The sequence below is a fragment of the Gymnogyps californianus genome, chromosome 3, assembly GCF_018139145.2.
Source record: "Gymnogyps californianus isolate 813 chromosome 3, ASM1813914v2, whole genome shotgun sequence".
Taxonomy (NCBI): domain Eukaryota; kingdom Metazoa; phylum Chordata; class Aves; order Accipitriformes; family Cathartidae; genus Gymnogyps; species Gymnogyps californianus.
The window spans coordinates 121,483,851-121,500,812 of record NC_059473.1 but is presented as its reverse complement, the minus strand read 5'-3'; the positions used below and the strand labels follow the sequence as shown (position 1 = coordinate 121,500,812).

Sequence of the window (16,962 nt, the reverse complement as noted above, 5' to 3'; positions counted from 1 at the left end):
TGTATCATCTACACTGGCTGGAGAGTTGCATTAGAGATTAAATTACTTGGTTTTTTATAATAAAATATCAACATTTTTAATGGGCTCCAGCTTTTATTACAGTTCCTACCTCATGCAAACCTTGCACTTCACACAGGGCAGAGTCCTTAGCAGTGTCTTTTCCAGTTTGGGATTGCTGAAAATCAGAATAAGGGAATGAACAGCCGGAAAAGCATACTGAAATACTAAAATGAGAAACGTCACAGGATTTTCCTTCTTCGTGGCATACATCAGTGTCAAGATCAAACATATAAAGTTAATGCTGTAAATGAAGAAGAAGGACAGAATAGATTTCATGGCTTTGATATGGGCATCCATGCTGACATTCTTCACTGAGTTTGTCTGCATCTTGTGTTTGCATCTCCAGAGAGAAAAGAGGAGGAGAAGGGCAGAAAAGATTACTGCCGCGAATGCAGTGGCAAATCCGAAGCCGCTCATAAAAACAGGGAAAAAATGTTCATCCATTCTGACACTCAGTTACCACAAATTTCCTCGGGTGGTGGAATTGAGGTTGTTACAGTGCGCCTTATCAGTGATGTCGTAGGCAAGGATGCAGATGACCAGGGATAAAAGCACTGAACCCAACAACAGCTATGGCACGATCCTGTCAATTTTTACTTTCAGGTAGATGAAGAAGACGTGCCTGAAATTTGCAATTTTTATACAATAAAAAACACAAAGACAGGCAGAAAACCACAAGTTGGAAGAATTTAAAAAGCTTTGAGTAGCTGCAAATAGTTGGAGTATGGGGTGAACATAATAGCACCAGGGGTAAATTATTGAAAGAAAGGAATATACCCATGTGATGCACAAATACCAAAACCTGAAGCATCCCAGAAACAGCAAGATCATGCCAGCAAATGCCTGAAGTGTGATGACGCCCACAGCCATGGCATCGTATGAAGTGGCATTAAATTTATCTTGAGAGTAACAAGTTTCCATCCTCCAAGATGGGTAGCGGTGCTGTGCCAGAAAAGTAGGTTGTTGCACCAATGCTTAGCGCAGGTTGGCATCTCCTGTTCCCTGAGTGTCACTTATGGAGCTTTATAGAGCCGGTGATGGTGGGGATTTTGGTGCTGCTCCTATTCAGAGCAGGAATCAGGTGTGGGAATGTGAATGTACTGGGTATTCCCTTACCTGATATCAGTGTCAGTCTTCAAGATTTGAATTTCAGTTCAGAAGAGCTGCGTTGGGTGACACAAACAACGTAGATGTTTTTCTGCGGTGGACAATGTTGTGACTTAGTGACTGTCCCATGTTTAATCCCTGTCAGGATTCACAGTCTGGGTTGTTCTGTCCCTTTGTCGCCTATGATACTCACGCGGAGGGGTGCGCTCAGCAGAGCACAGTCAGGGGAGTCACTGTCCTCTCATCCAAGAGTCCAGGAGCTGCAAAATTCAACCAAGATGCTGGAAACTGGAGTTCATTTTGATCCTCCACAGGCACTGAAATCCATGTTAGTTTTCCCAATGGTAATGCCTAAATCCTAAGTGAAGAGCCACATGGTAGGGGGAGGGCATTGACGAAAAGCAAGACTTTCTTTTGAAGGTTTAAGTTGAAGCATATAGAGGAAAAGAACAAAAATAAGCATGAGTCCCTGTGCCAGGGTCCAAAACTCATCTGCTAGCAATGTGAAGAGTTGTAGGGATGGGACCATGCTGGGCTCCCACCACACTGAAATACCCTCAAGCTTTCAAATTACTTTAAGTCCTGAAAACTGTGCTTTTTTAACAGGCAAGGTGTGTTAAGCTCTGTAGGGCATGGACTGCCTATAGACTTTGGGTTTGTACAGGACCTTGCACATTGGACCTTGCACATCAGGACCACAGTTACCAACTAGATCTTGGCTGATGATGTGGTGTAATCAGGAAAAATTTAAATCACAACAAACAGCTATATAGCTACAAGAAATAAATGACCAGCATTTTCTCTCTTCAGAATGATGCACTTTTTTTCTGGGGGATATAAATGCAAGCACTACTCTTTGAATATTATTATCACATGCTCCTATTTGCATTTTTTTTGCTAAGGAACTTGCTACGGCATTAACACATTGAAATGTTTTTATAGAAGGCCTGGAGTTCATCTCAACAACAAAACATGGTACCTACCACATGTTCCCATGAAATCCATTCAGATATTCCAGTGGCTTTTAATAGAAGTTCTAGTGAGATCTTCACCACCCTGTATTTTTCCTATTGCCTAGAAAACATCAATGTCATAGCTAGGTTTGGATGCAGTCATTCAAAAATATTATGGATCATTTAAAACCAGTCATGCTTGACTGAGATGACGTTAGAGATAGTCACTGCACTTATGGATGGATATTGTCTATGGGTATTGTCTGGAAGCTCAGAAGAGAATTGCTTAAGGAAAACAACCCACTTCTCTGAGGCTAAAAATGCAAGAATTAATGTGAAGCCAGGTGATCTCCAGGTCCTTCAGACCTGCAAAAAGTCAGAATGAAGTCGTCAGACTGTGATGGTGATCAGACTCCTCTTGTGTGTGTGTGAAGAGCAACCTTATGGGCGCTGGACACAATGCCGCTGGCCTGCAGCTGATATCAGTAAGAAGCAGCATTTAATGAATCACCCGCTTCTCTGTATCTCATTTGCCATCTCCTTCGTGCATAAAGAGGGTGGAAGTTTTACAGACTGGGTGGCAAGGAGGCAAATCCATTCCTTTTTTTCGGTCTATGCCCTTGAGTCCAGGAGTCCGGGCAGGCTTGTGCCAGCTGGCCATTAGTGGATTTTCTTCCCCTGCAAGGTGTGTTTCAGGAGGCTGATTTGGCACTTTCTCTCCCTGTAACCCCCGTTCTGCTGCTCCTGTGACAAGTGGGCTGGGAACTGATGGATGCTTTTTGGTGAATTCAGTTTGTTTCCTCTCTTGTGGCCCCGGTTTTATGGGATGGTTTGTGATCATGCCTCTGGGGGAAAGACGCTGATGAGGCAAGTGGATTAACTCCTTCTTTGCACTCGCCGGTACCTCACTCCTCGCTCCGATCCCACTGGACTGATGGGATTAGCGAGGCGGATGCCCCATGCAGGTGGCAGTACTGAGCGTGCAACTTGTAGAGACCCTGGACTCTCAAGGCGGCCAGTCCTGTCCCCCTGCCGCACCGCAGTCTGGTGCAATTGCCCCCTTCCTGTCCCATAACAACTCTCCTACTTCTTGTAGTGCCCGACGCTTGAGGGTCTCACAGGCTGGGAGGAAAGGCTGCCGGCAGGCTGCAAAGCACGGACCAGGGAGCTCCCTGCTGAATATCTCCTGTTCCCCCCCCTCCGCAGCCAAATCGGGACAGTCCTTCCCCTGAAGGATGGGGGTGCAGGGTGACGTTGGGCAAGGGAGCAAAGGGGAGGCACGGGTAGCAGCAGTGATGTGAAGACGGGAGGAGGAGGAGGTGCAGGAAGTGTGTGGGAGCAAGAGAGCTGCAGGAGCCCGCAAAGCCTCTCATGTGGCTGCCAGGAGGAGAAACCCTCCAAACAGGCGGAGGCAAAGCTCAGCCCTGCTCTTGCCTTCTCACCAAGGGGCCTTCCTCCTGCCCTGCTTCACCCCGGCCCACGTGACTTGTGTTCACAGGGTAGGACCTGGGTGGGATTCCCATGCAAAACACTGGGAGCACATGGCTTCATAGGCACATGAGCAGGACCAGAGCGGGACCAAACCCGGACCCCTCGCTGTACTCCTACTCTGAGAGACAAAGTCTTCGAGATCTCCTGAGGAAACCCAAACCAACACATTTTGCTGGAACTTGACGGCTGGCATTCTGTTGATTACAAAAATAATGCTATTTTTAAATTAAAGATGATGCTTTACCCATAGAATGAGATGAAAACAAAAATTTATTTGCATCTACCAAGATATTTCCAGGAATACAAAAAAAATACCAAGCAAACCTTCTCTTGAAGTGATTTATTCAGGTTGCAGACCATAAGCCTCTTTTGCAGAGGTCGTTCCTTCCATACTCAGCAGCTTTGGTGGTCTCATGTCAGGATGGCACCAGGATGGTTAGCAAAGCAGAATAAAATAGTGAGATTATCTCTGAAAAAGTCACAGAAATTTTAAATACTTCAATAGCTCCTGATTGCTACAAGGGTTAATATGCTAAGAATAGTTATAAAATGGGGAGGCAGATTGCTTATCGGGTTGGCTTACGGCTATATTTAATAGGATTAAAATCTGCTCTTCCTTTTAAAGTTCAACTTTTTTTATGGCTTATGCTTATCAGTACTTCTGAAGGCTATTCACCTGCAGGACACTATATCTACACTGGCAGGTAGCACCAGACGATCTTCTGAAATGGATTGCTGGAGGATATGTTGTTTCACAGCACTGGTTACCTGCTCCTCTGCCTTTACGGTACTCCCACCTGCTCCTCCATTTTCTGGCTTGGGATCAGGGTGAGATTTCACTTCATTTGTCTGTGATTTTGAAACTGTACTTTCTGTGTTTCAGATCCAAAACTCTCTTGAAGACAGAGGTAAGGATGCAATATTTTTATGTTAGTGGAAGCCTATCAATCAGTCATCAAGTGAGGAATTATATCAACTCATGTCTTTTAGTCACTAACTTGGGTGTATTATTTCTTTTGATAGTTGATGATGTTGATGGAGGGCAGCTTAGAAAGGACATTCCAGAAATAAACTCAGGTAAGTCAGGACAGTAAGCAAGAAGAATGTTGAATTATTACAGAGATCTGAGCTAGCCTTTGGGGACCACAAGTCTGGCAGATGTGATGGCACCAGAGGGGACCGAAAGCTCCCTCCAGTGTGAGAAAAATCCCAAATGTATCATGGATATGGTGAGTATCGCAGGGCAGTTAAAAATGTGTGGGATGAACCCCAGCTACTTCTGGAGAGAAGGGAGAAGACCTCCGCTTTGGAGTCTGGTAGCAGTCAGAGAAGACGGAAGGGCAGGAGCAGGGCATGGGGCAAAGGACAGAAAGGTCCATAAAAGGTTGGTGCTGAAAAGGGAAGATGGAAAGGCCAGGAAATTTCCACAAGGATAATTTTGTAGGAAGCCCAGGATCTTAATCTTAAATTTGGAACGACACTCAACTGCTCCTGGGGAAGGCTCAGCAACCTCTGGACTGAACCTGCACCCCTTCCCACTGCACTCTTCTGCAACACGACTCCCGGAGAAACCTTGGCAGTGGCTCTAATTCAACTTGTGCTTTGTTGACCTGCATTTATCTTAAGTGGGTTGGTTGGTTTCACATGACCGATGACCAAGATACGAAGCTTAAGTACCTTCATCTCTACCCCAGGGTTTCAGTGGCATTGCCTTGAGAGAGTTTTCGTTTCCTGACATTGCCTGTTACCTACTCTATGCTCTGGTGTAGGTTTCCTCTGGTTTTGCTGAGAGAACAGAAAACATGGTGTAGGGTTGGGGGGGGGGCGGTGTTTGGGGTTTTTTTCTTCTCTCTGTATGTGTGTGAGAAGAATATAAGTTATTTCTATTACAAAAGATCTGAAGATGAACTGTCTATGCTGGGACTGTGTTTATAAGAGGGCATTAAATGAAAATGTTATACTAGCAGGACTATACAGTGGCTGGGGTTTGGGCTCAGCTCTGCATGGGGAATTTGGCACCTTAAAAAGACAGGAGTATAAAATAAGAGTCTCAAATGCTGTATTTTTAAGACATGGAAGATGTGGATCAGCTACTTAAAACCAAATATCTGTTGCCAGTTCAAATCCATCCCCTCCAGCACCACTCTAGAAGGGGAAAGAGTCTCCCAAACTTTGTACCTACCAGGCCATGTGGATATTTTGGATCCCTGGTGCATCTCAAATGGCACCAGACACCTATGTTTAGGCAACTGGATGGACACACAGCTGTAATGGGATCTGAGGCACGCAGCACATACATAGGTTTAATTGCTTCAATCTGAGCTTGATTCAGGCTCAGGTGGTTAAAAAGGTGGACTGAACCTCTTCCCTCTCCAGAATCCTTGTTTTTCTCCTTTGATCATATGGGGAATCCCAGATGATTAGTTTAGGTTAGCTAACTAGTTAGGCTATTAGATGCTGAACTTCTGGACAAATACATTCCACCTATATATCAACTACAATGTTCGAAGGTCTGCAGTTGTTTCAGGATACAAGCCTGGGAAAAATAATGAAATCTCCTCTGGGCAGCTGTTATGAAATTGTTATGGAAATCTTAATTCAACCCCAAATCCTCCTTAGCTGCGGATGGAGGACTGGCATGTTATAGTGTGGCAATGGTTATTTGTTTGCTTGTTTCTGGGCAGTTGCTGTTTAAAGAGAGATGGGTTGGTTGATGAGGCAGCCTGATAGACCGCGTGGTGTTTGGAAAAAAACATATTGTAGTTCTTGATATGTTACTCTGGCCTAAATGGTTGTTTATCTCATTTCAGAAATGGGAAGGAAGCTTTTTGAAGGTGATATTATCTTACCGGTATGTGCTGCTGATCTAAACCAACATCAGCAAGAGTGTAGATCGGGCTTAAAATGTTAACACAAGCATGTTGATCTCATTAACAGCTGGAGAGGAATGCTCTGAGAAACAGCTCCTACAGATGGAAATTTCCCATCCCCTATATCCTAGCTGACAGCCTGGGTAATAAGACTTTTTATTATGGTAGCACTAGATATAGAGGAAGATAGATAGCATTAAGATGTACTCTGTTTTTGTCCAGCTCTCCGGGCTCCTTTTGTTTCATTTGCCATTGAGTTATGCTGCATTAATGCCCTTGTTACTGCTGGCCAGACAGCGACGTAACTCTGCCCCAGCACACGTTGTTTTCGGTGTAACAACAGCCCCAGTGACCAGCTGGATGCTGATGAGCAGCCAGTTTAACTCGTATCAGTGTGTCTGGCTGAGATCTCTAGATAATGAAGTCAGGAAATCCTAATCTCAAGAACATGCATGTTGATCTATTGCACCCTTTGTGCCTTATCTCTTCTTAACAGTCCCAGCTCAGTACAGGCAGAAAGGAAATGCAGATATTTTATAAGTAAAACAGTTCAGAGCATTCTCCCTTCTTGTTTTCATCTAATTTTAGGCACTATTCTAAATTTTGAACAATTTAGGAGTGAAAACTAATAGTAAATCAGTATTAAAATTGTATGGATCTCTCCTGTGTTTACTAGCCCCGAGCAATAAGTTTACAACACTTGAAATTATATAATAACTTGCAATAAAATTACCCAGCAAAACCTGAGCAATGCCCTGGATGTCCAAAAGCCTGCTTGTTGGTTTCAGCACTATCAGCTTATCTAATAAAAGATATTATCTCTCCCTACGGCCTCTGCCAAAATTACCCGTCAGGGAATTCTGCTAACGGCCTCCTGCTCTTTCATCCAGGTAGATATTTTTTATAGATGTTAATATTTTTAATGTATGCTTGTTCATACTTTCTATCTAGAATTATAGACATTTATAGTATTCTAAAAGCAGAACAACTGCTGTTGTTATCCTCTGCTGTGTGTTTCAGATCTGAATGCTAAAGGTGTTATCCTGCAGGCGTTTGAGATGTTCAGGCTGAAGTCTTGTGTTGATTTCAAGCCCTATGAAGGGGAACAGACTTACCTGAAATTTGAGAAGCTGGACGGGTAATTTTTTGTTAACAATCTGGTTTGTACCACCTTGTTTGATATGATAGTTTTTCCAACTCAGGAGACATTTGTTTTCATTCTTGCGTGTACAAAGGACAAAAATACCTGAGCCACATTTCTGTCCCAGACTTTATTTGTATTACACTGGAGATAAAACCAATGCAAACAGACTAACCAAAGGTATTATCTGCATTTGATGTTCTCTTAATATAAGAAAAGACTATTTTATTTCCATTTGCATCCTAACTACTGAAGTGAATCCCATTCTTGGCACTCTTTCGGGGAAAACAAGCAAATAACTTCCTCCTGGTGTTGGTTAGGGGCAGGGTACGTCACTACTGGGTTGGCATTAGCATGTAGCTTCCTCCTGGCTTTCAGATGCAGGATTGGGTTTACCCACCCAAGTGTTGAAGCCAACAACCTCTACTGCTGTGCAGGTCACTGCAGGTTGCCTTTGTGCTCAGCGGGGAGGAGGTGACTCTTCCAGGCCACAAACCATCTCATCTAAAATAAAAGTCTAAAATAGGTCTGGTGACTCACATGCCAAATGCCTGTTACTGTCCAGGGACTGTAAAGGTGCCAGGGAAGCTAACTCAGTGGCAGATGCCAACACTGCGACTGTCTAAAGTTAGGTCAGGGGATTTCCCTGCTTGCTGGGAAGGACCATCAGGAAGCTGGTGACACCAGCTAGTGCCTGTGTCTGGGAATCCAGTGTAGATCCGCCTTTGCGTGCGGGGAGACTGGTGCACAGCGGTTTTGGGCAGCTTTTTTTTTTTTTAAACACACAGTGATAAATTATTTCTGAATGGACATGAAAAGTTAGGATTTAAATCAGTATTTAGGCACCAAACCAGGGAAACCAACGCAACCTGAGTTCACTGGAGGCTGCTCAGTACCTTTGAAAATTGGGCCACTTATTTAGGTACTTTGGTAAACATACACATAAACATCAGCCAATGCAGTCTATGAGGTTATAAGGCACCTGCTGTACTTTCCTGCGCGGCTCATCTTACGCTACTCGCCTTCCTATACTGGTTGAGCTGGGGCTACCTAGAGTTGAAGAGCGATAGCATTTGCCTTCACCACCTCCTTTACAAGAACTGCAGCCAGCTGAAGAACATGCATGCACTGCCCTCCGGGAAGGGCAAAATGAAACAAGAAGGCCAGTGACATCTGGGACGGGGACTTATTGCCAGGCTGTGGCAGGATACTGAAGGTACACATTGCTCTGTATGCTGGCATTGCAAATCTAGCCTGAGCAAGACTGGAAAACTCAGATGGGAAATTCTAAAAAATATTATTTTTTTACTTTTACCTTGATCTTGCAGTTGGGTTAATATGTAGATACAAATCATAGAAGGTATTATGCAAAATGGGTGCAATATCTGAGTCTTTGCCTTACAGGTGCTGGTCTTATGTGGGGGACCTTCAGAGTGGCCAGACGGTGTCTATAGGAGAGAGATGTGACTATAAAGCCATAGTGGAACATGAGCTCCTGCATGCCCTGGGATTTTACCATGAGCAATCCAGGCCGGATCGCGATGACTATGTTCAGATATGGTGGGATGAAATTATTGAAGGTACAATGCAGGTCTGAAATGATTAAGAATCACGTGTAGATGCATGTCCCTTTTCTTACAATGCTAAAATGTCTCTGGTTGAGAATGGCTGCCTACATGTTGACAACTGGGCCATTATTTAGCCACAGGTAAAGCATTTTGGCAAGATGTTATGTATGTGCTAAGTTTTATTTCTGGTCTTACCTAATCACTTGTGTATGTTTTTGTCTAGGTTTTGCATATGCCTTTGACAAACACAATGATAGTTTCCTCGATGACCTCAATACCCCATATGATTATGAGTCGGTCCTGCACTATGGACCATATTCTTTCAACATCAATAGCAACGTTCCTTCCATTACAACAAAAATTCCTGAATTTAATGAGATTATTGGGCAGAGGTTGGATTTCAGCAGGATTGACTTACTGAGGCTGAATCGCATGTACAACTGCAGTAAGTCCTTCTTCTCACACACGTGTTTGAAAATCCTTACTCAAGCTTCATGATAACGTGGATGGAGTCACATGAGAGGAGCAGGCATCACCATCCTCTTGCAATGCTAAGAGAAACTATAATTCTTATGCAGCAGCAAGTTCCATGGTGGCCAGATCCTCATTTCTTTATAGAATACCATTGAAGTGAATCAAGGGTCTAACACCTTTCATTCACACAGACTTTCCCGTAATATTACTTGTAATAGTTACTGTTTCCTTCATGAATGATGAGCATCATGCTGTTGATGATGATTAAATCTTCAAGTAACAGTAATCTGGAATTGGGGTCTCTGAAATCAGAGTATTTCAAGTTCCTTTTTCTGCCTATGTGATGTTTGATAAGACAATTGGGGTCAGGAGCACAAATGGGGATAATTGTGCTTTCCAGCTCCACTGGCAAAGCTATGAAAGTAAATATTCAACATACTGTACAGTACTGACATACTGTGCCAACATACACCTGAATGTTAAATACACCACCAGCTTCAGCAGAACTACTTCTGATTTACACCCTGAAGAAAGAAATGGGCCACAGAGCCTATCCCAGGCAGGCTTAGAGAAAATGATGGATGTCTGAAAGGGAAAAACTAGCGCGTAGGGACCAAGCTGGTTCCCGCAAGGAAATATTCAGCCGAGAACGGGAGAAAGAGATAAGGTGTTTCTTTCAGGAGGAAACATCATTTATGTGTGGTAACAAAGATTTAGATGTGAAAGTCTGTGTAGTCTTCAGTTGTATTAAGAACGTATTTCCTGATGTTAAGTGCTGTATGTAAACACTCTGGAATGGGTTTAACAGCGAGAGCCTTATTTGATATTAATGGGCATGGTAAAATGTCTTGCTCTATTCCTGGCAGCTTCGAGCCTCACCTTCTTGGACCAGTGCTCCTTTGAATACATCAGTATCTGTGGGATGGTGCAAAGCAGACAAGACGGTGCTAATTGGGACTACACATTGGGCAAACCAGGAGATGAAGACCATACTTTGGTGGGAAGCTGTGCAGGTAACAGATGTAGTTTTAGACGGTCATTAGACTTTACCATGCTTTTATGAGATGTGGGAATGAAGATATACAGAGATAAATAAGTCATTAGAAATACTCTTCTATTAATGTTAATCACTGTATACCTGATGCTAAACATGACTCTTGAATTTTCATATAGAAAGGCTAATAATAATTTTAATTTGAAATGTTTAACCCTTCTTTAAATCTTCTCCTTACATTGTAATATCTCACAAAGAAACGACAGTTTGAGACTTAGCTGCTGTAAATTGGTGGTAGCTCCATTAAAATGAAGGGAGCTCCACCAGATTGCCGCAGCTGACTTTAGTGAAACTCCATAGAATTTAGTCAGATGAGACTCTCCTCCTTTTATGCATATGTTACAGGATTTTGAGTAATTTTCTGGTTTTTGTTTAAAGCCGAAAGACCCTCTCCCTTTGTACAGGAGTTCACTTGAGGCATCCCCACAGAAGGACATGCATAAACAAATATCACAATACACAAATCTTGTTTGTAGACAAATTCTGACATTGAAACCAATCCACGATCATCAAAATAGGAAGCTGAGCTTCAGCAGTGTGTCACAGAGCAAGAGGAAACCACCCTCAGAAGACTTTTTCGAGGGAGGGGTTGCTGGGTGATGCAGAGCCGTATCAGGAGGGTGTAGCTGCTGCTAATTCAAAGTTTGTTCGAGCTGCACCACATAGGGAGGCTGAAGGATTATCTGAGAAGCACACCTGCAGTGATTTCCTCTCTTCTGAGGAGAGTGTTGCACGGGGTCCTTTTGATCGAGGCTTTGGCTCCACTGCACTGATTTAAACATATATTGAACAAATATGATTGTATTGAGTTCTGCAGTATTTTGATTGCTGCCAGGACACAGGAATTGAGTAGGGCCTGTTGTTTTCAGAGCCAGTGGGGAGAAAATTAAACACTGTAGAGGAGTATCACATAGACAGTCCAAAAGTCCTCGAGCAAAAAAGTTTCTTTTGAAAGTCATGGGCATGAGCCTAGCTGGTCTGTGTACACGTGGTCACAGTTAGGCACATCTGGTTCCCAAAACACAAGCGGTGGTTAGTCACAAAGGTGTCTCATGGTGCAGGAGAAAAAAAAAAATACTGACTAGAAAAGAAGGCCATTTCTGTGGAACCTGCTTCCAGGGAGGAAAGAGCAAGAGATGGCTTTTGGCAGTAACAGATCATGTTTGCTGCCTAACGCTGCATTTGGTTACAGTTTGGAGATCCTGCGGTTATACCAAATTTGCAGTCAGTGAGGAGGAGAGCAGGCGCATGGCAGGCAGGGCGAGGGGATGCTCCTGTTCTCATCGCTTGCGGAGTTCGAAAGGGCAGATGTACGCCCAGTGAAAGGCACAATGAAAAAAACAGCGCTTGGAAGTCCCTCCAAGCAGGGAGCAAAATGAACAGGAGGGTTGTTTAGGTCCCATCGTTGGCAGTTTCTTGTTTCTAGAGGAACAAGTCTGTTTGGCTGTTGTTTGATGGGCTGTTTGCTTGCAGTTCGCAGGGTGTGCGGTTTGCTGACAATGTAAAGGCTCTGGATGTGTGACAGAGCATGTGGCTGGGGAGCTGACAGCAGCTTCCTGCCTCTCACGGCTAGTGACAGATAATTAACTGCTCAGCTTCAAGGAGGGGGAAGAAAAAAAGTTTAAAACTTAAGTAATCAGCCTTTAGAAGTTTCCTGAGAGCAAACGGGTCAGCAGTTACTGGAAAATAAGCAGCTTTATTGGGTGTTTGTAGGGGAACTTACTGCAGAAGGCCAGCAATGCTTACGGGAGCGCATCCAAGCACAGGCATGTAGCTGGAAACAGCAGTGGAGCTCCGAGTGGCATTGGGTGGCAACTCAGAGTCATCGTGCTCTACACTGTCGCTGCTATTTGCATCAGTCGGCTCCCAGACAGACGGAAATGTGCAAACCCGTAGATGCAGCCACAGGGTATTTGGAAACCCCCAGTGTGATGCGGCTTGAAAATGTCCTTGCTGTCAGGAGAGACACTTCCTATAGAGAGGGGATGTATTGAGGCTATTAAGTGAAGCTGATGCACTTGCTTAGTCGTCTTCAAGAAGCCGATTTAAAATTGGAATATACAGAACGGGGCGGATGCGGATGATGAGGGTGTAAGTGGTCAGCCTTTGTAACCAGAAGGATCAAAGACTCAGAGGAGGTATCACTCTGGCCCACAGATAGAATTGCAGACTAACTATGAAAGAAAGGAAATAGTTATTATTTCAAACACATTAGCATGAGAGGGCATGAGCTGATACGAAGTAATGGGGCTGGAAGTTAATAAATTCTTTACCTGTAGCAGAAGTAAGGCAAAAAAGTCTTCAGCTACTTTTATAGGGCAGTCTGATCTATTGATAAAAGGCTTACAGGGCATGGTTTCTAGGTAAAGCAGAAGACTGAAGGCCTTGCCCTGACAAGACCCTTCCAATACTTTCCTAGTTTGTCTTAAAAAAAATCCCTGCCCAAGTGCATCCACGTACATCTGCACACGTTGACAGGATTGGCACATGTACAGTTTGTACTTCATTGCTAAAGAATGGAACCAAATGTGTACCTTATTTAATCAGTTAAACACTAGTTTGCAAGCCATATTTCAATGCATTTTCATTTTAATATTGATTTGCAATGTGGGGAGAATTCTTTTCTATCGAAATATTTTTTTTTCTGCTTTGAAAATAACTTTCTAGCTCAGGCAAGTGGAAACTGCACTAAAGCTTATTTAGCACTGGCATTTCATTAGTGAATGTATCAAAAACTTTTTTCGCACCACTGTGTTTTGTGCTTCCCAGAGAGAGGATATTTCATGCACTTAGATACAAAAACTGGACATGCTGGTCAGTCAGCTCTTCTGGAATCTCGCATCCTTTATCCAAGGAGGAAGGAAAAATGCCTTCAGTTTTTCTACAGGTTAAATGGAAGTCCACAGGATAAGCTAGTTATCTGGGTTAAGAAAGATGATGGAACGGGAAATGTTAGACGGATGGAAAAGCTGCACACTATTACAGGTAAGTGAAAGTGTGTTTCTATATCTGAAGTGCTGGCAAACTTTGATGCGAGACAACACTGGCGTGGTTTATTGTATGAGAGTTTGCCCAAGTGTCCAGTGTAAATCTAACCTTCATTTACTTCAGTTGAGTAACTCCAGATTGAGTGCCCATGAGAACAGAATTTGGCTCAGAGGTGGTTTCCTTAAGACTGTTCCCAGATTAGCTAGGGTGCAGGGCATCAGACAATCACCATCCAAACAAACAGGTCACAGGATGCTTGAGGAAGACACAGCTTGATTTGGGATTGTGTCCTGGACTTTCCGTTCTCACATAGATTTATTTCCCCCTTCAGCTGACGGAGAACATCACTGGAAATTGGCCAGCATTCCCTTCAGTGTCCAAAACAAATTCCGGTATGGGTTTCAGGGCATCAGAGGAGATCCAGCCAAGTCTGCGGGAGGGATTGCCATCGATGACACCAGCCTGACAGAGACAAACTGCCCCACCAACGTCTGGCACATCAGAAACTTCACATCCCTTTTTAACAGTACTTCAAAAGGCGATTATATCATAAGCCCTGTATTTTATAGCTCGGAAGGCTATGCCTTTGCTTTACAGCTGTATCCTCACGGAAGAAATTCATCACCCTACGTGAATTACATGGGGATTACTTTCCATCTCTGCAGCAGTCCAAATGATGGCCTTCTTGAATGGCCGGCTGGACACAGACAAGTTGTCTTGTCTGTTTTGGATCAGGACCCTGATGTAATCCACAGGATGTCCCTCAGCCTTAGCTTTACTACACACCCAAACCAGCTAGTATATGGTAAGTCAGAGTGCACCAGGGAGAAATATAGAAATGCAGAGGTTTGCTCAAGCTGGAGAAAACTCTTGAAAGCCAAGAGACTGAGCTAGATTTGCTCTGCACGTAACACTGCTGGGCTGACTGGAGATCAGCTTTCATTACTTATGTATTTTTGCACAACAGGCAGAAACGACACTCTGCAGTGGGACAAGCCATCTATCACTGGAAGTTTTTCTTCTTTCTGCAACTGCTACATGAGCCCGGGTGTTGGCTGGAATACATTCCTGACCCACAGGGAGCTGCACTGGAAAAAATTCCTTAAAAATGACAGTCTTTTCATCTTTGCTGATTTTGAAGGTAGAGTATTACATTATCAGAATCCCCACTGGAATAGAGCAGGTACATACTCTTCTGTTTATAAAGAAAGCACAAAAGATGAGGGTGATTAGCAAACATCTAGAGAGTCACCTATTTCAGGAACAAGGTTTTTAAATGCCTAGTGATTTCAGGTGCCTGGATTTTTGAACACCCAATATGAAACCCTGTCGATGACCTTGATTCTCTAGTCCCTGAAAATCAGATTTTCAGGACAGATTACACTTCCGTGTCTTGAAGATCAGTCTACTTAATGGTGTTCCCATTTGCCACCACCCCTATATCACTTCCGACTTAAGAAAATTGTGGTTTGAAAATGAAGGGGTTCTTTTCAGACCTTGAAAAACTGGCAGAAGGAGTTTTTGATCCAAAGCTTCTCTCCTGAGGTTGCAAGTTTTGTCAGGACCGTGTGCAGCCTCTCTGCTCTGTCAAAGGCAGCAGGGAAGGGGAAAAAGGAGGAAAAGAGCTGTCTGGTGCAGAGGGCAGCCTGGCAGGCAGGTATCCCTCTGAGCGGGCCAAAGGGACTGCACATGCCCATCCTCTGTGACAGGCACATGTCAGATGTCTGTTTTCATCTTACCTCATGGTAGGTGTCCAAAAATGAACTTTCTAGACTCCCTGGTGGGTCATTTGAGAGCAACGGATACCTCTGAGGAGCAGTTGATCCCATTCCATTATAGCTGTGATGAACTGCTCTTCTGATGTGCTGATCTCCACCGGCTGCAAAGGAATCCATCACTGATGACTAATGTTGGGTGAGATGAATCCTATCACCCTTCTGAAGTGAGTTTCCTTTGGAAAATGTCAGTGCCTGGAAAGTGGAAACACTTTGTATAAGTAAATAATCATTAAAGCAGACCTGACCCTAGTACAGGGGTCAGAGCACTTGTCTCAGATATGAGAGGACAGTTGAGAGTATGCTGTGATAATCCAGACTCACTCTGCATGACCGAGGGCTGTGAACTCTCCTGGCAGGAGGATTTCTCCCTTGCTCTTCATGAAAAAAAAATGCAAAGTTCTTGTTTTCATTCCAGCAGAGAATGGAGAAACTTTTGAAATGGCAAGAACTTTTGCAAGGTGGGACAGCTGCTTCCCATGAATGCTTAACCAGGAACGTGTGCTGCCTAATAAACGTGCAAAGAGCGGTCTACATTTGTGGCATACAGAATGCCCAGCTTTTCTGCAGGTTATGTAGGGCATTCGGCAATGCTTCCAAGTCCCCTTTAGCAATAAGAAAAGCAGCTGAGGCCTCTTTGTGCTTTCCCTGACAGCGCTTTGTACCGGGAGTAATTCACTGGGGGAAATTCAGTCCCGCTGTGTCATAAGGGTGCCAGTGGTCCCGAAAACATGTGCAGCTGCCAGGTGAAATAGTAGTTAAGAAATTGAAAGACTTGTTAGGAGACTGCATTTAGTCTCCAGTTATAAATGGGTTCAGCTTAATTTCTAGATGTTAAATCTAATATGGTCATCTTTATAAGGTTCCATTCTCTGCATTTGAATATTTATTTTGATACCAGGGTGCCTAAAACTCAGAGGCAGTGTTACATCGCCCTCTGATGAAAGTTGGAGTTGTCTCTGTATAACCAACCACTGAGGGTCTGCCCCATGCCTCCCACTTCTCCACAAGCCTTTCCACCCTCTCTCCTCACCTCCCAGCCCTGTTTCAGATCACTTCTGACCCAAGCCTCTAATCTCTCGTCCCAGTCTCCCTCCAGCTCAGTCATCCCAGGATCCTCTGCTAGGGTTGGGAAAGACACAGGCTGGAGTGCCATGCATGCCTGCAGCTCTCAGCCCTTTCAGTCTCCCCTCCCACCGCCCTCGCTGGGTACTGCTGCAGCCTCTAGAGATACTTGGATGAATTATTGTTTCTTTGTTTCTTGCCCCTGGAATCAGCCTGAAAGTCACCCCAAAATACACGCAGAACTGTACTATATACTCCATGTATTAAATTAATTACTTTTTTTTCTTTTCTTGCAGATCTCACCCCTTTGATTACATCTGAAGTCCCAGTCCATCCTTGAAGTGCCCTCAATCTCTTCACTACAAGTCCGAACAGTCATCCATGACAGATAAAATATATTACTTCACTAAAGAAAC

At 43.9% G+C, this 16,962-nt stretch overlaps 2 protein-coding genes across 2 annotated transcripts; one reads left to right on the top strand and one right to left on the bottom strand.

The window, feature by feature from the left end:
* Positions 1-105: 105 nt before the first annotated feature.
* On the bottom strand, positions 106-981 carry LOC127015128 (taste receptor type 2 member 10-like). Its single transcript, XM_050894872.1, is given in 1 exon segment — positions 106-981. A coding segment is annotated over 1 exon segment (876 nt).
* A 464-nt stretch (positions 982-1,445) lies between these two features.
* LOC127014550 (meprin A subunit alpha-like) lies at positions 1,446-16,903 on the top strand. Its single transcript, XM_050893983.1, has 13 exons — positions 1,446-1,511; positions 4,495-4,519; positions 4,635-4,688; positions 6,422-6,462; positions 6,549-6,624; positions 7,502-7,619; positions 9,027-9,202; positions 9,414-9,635; positions 10,531-10,677; positions 13,488-13,703; positions 14,038-14,511; positions 14,674-14,847; positions 16,843-16,903. Exons 1-13 carry the CDS (start codon positions 1,446-1,448, stop codon positions 16,884-16,886), a joined length of 1,833 nt encoding a protein of 610 aa, XP_050749940.1. The 3' UTR covers positions 16,887-16,903.
* The last annotated feature ends 59 nt before the right edge of the window (positions 16,904-16,962 follow it).

Coding starts and splice junctions, on each gene's coding strand:
- LOC127014550 (XM_050893983.1), top strand. CDS start 1,446: ATGCTGGAAACTGGAGTTCATTTTGATCCTCCACAGGCACTGAAATCC. Junction 4,689..6,421: donor CATTCCAGAAATAAACTCAG/GTAAGTCAGGAC, acceptor ATCTCATTTCAG/AAATGGGAAGGAAGCTTTTT. Junction 13,704..14,037: donor AAAGCTGCACACTATTACAG/GTAAGTGAAAGT, acceptor TTCCCCCTTCAG/CTGACGGAGAACATCACTGG.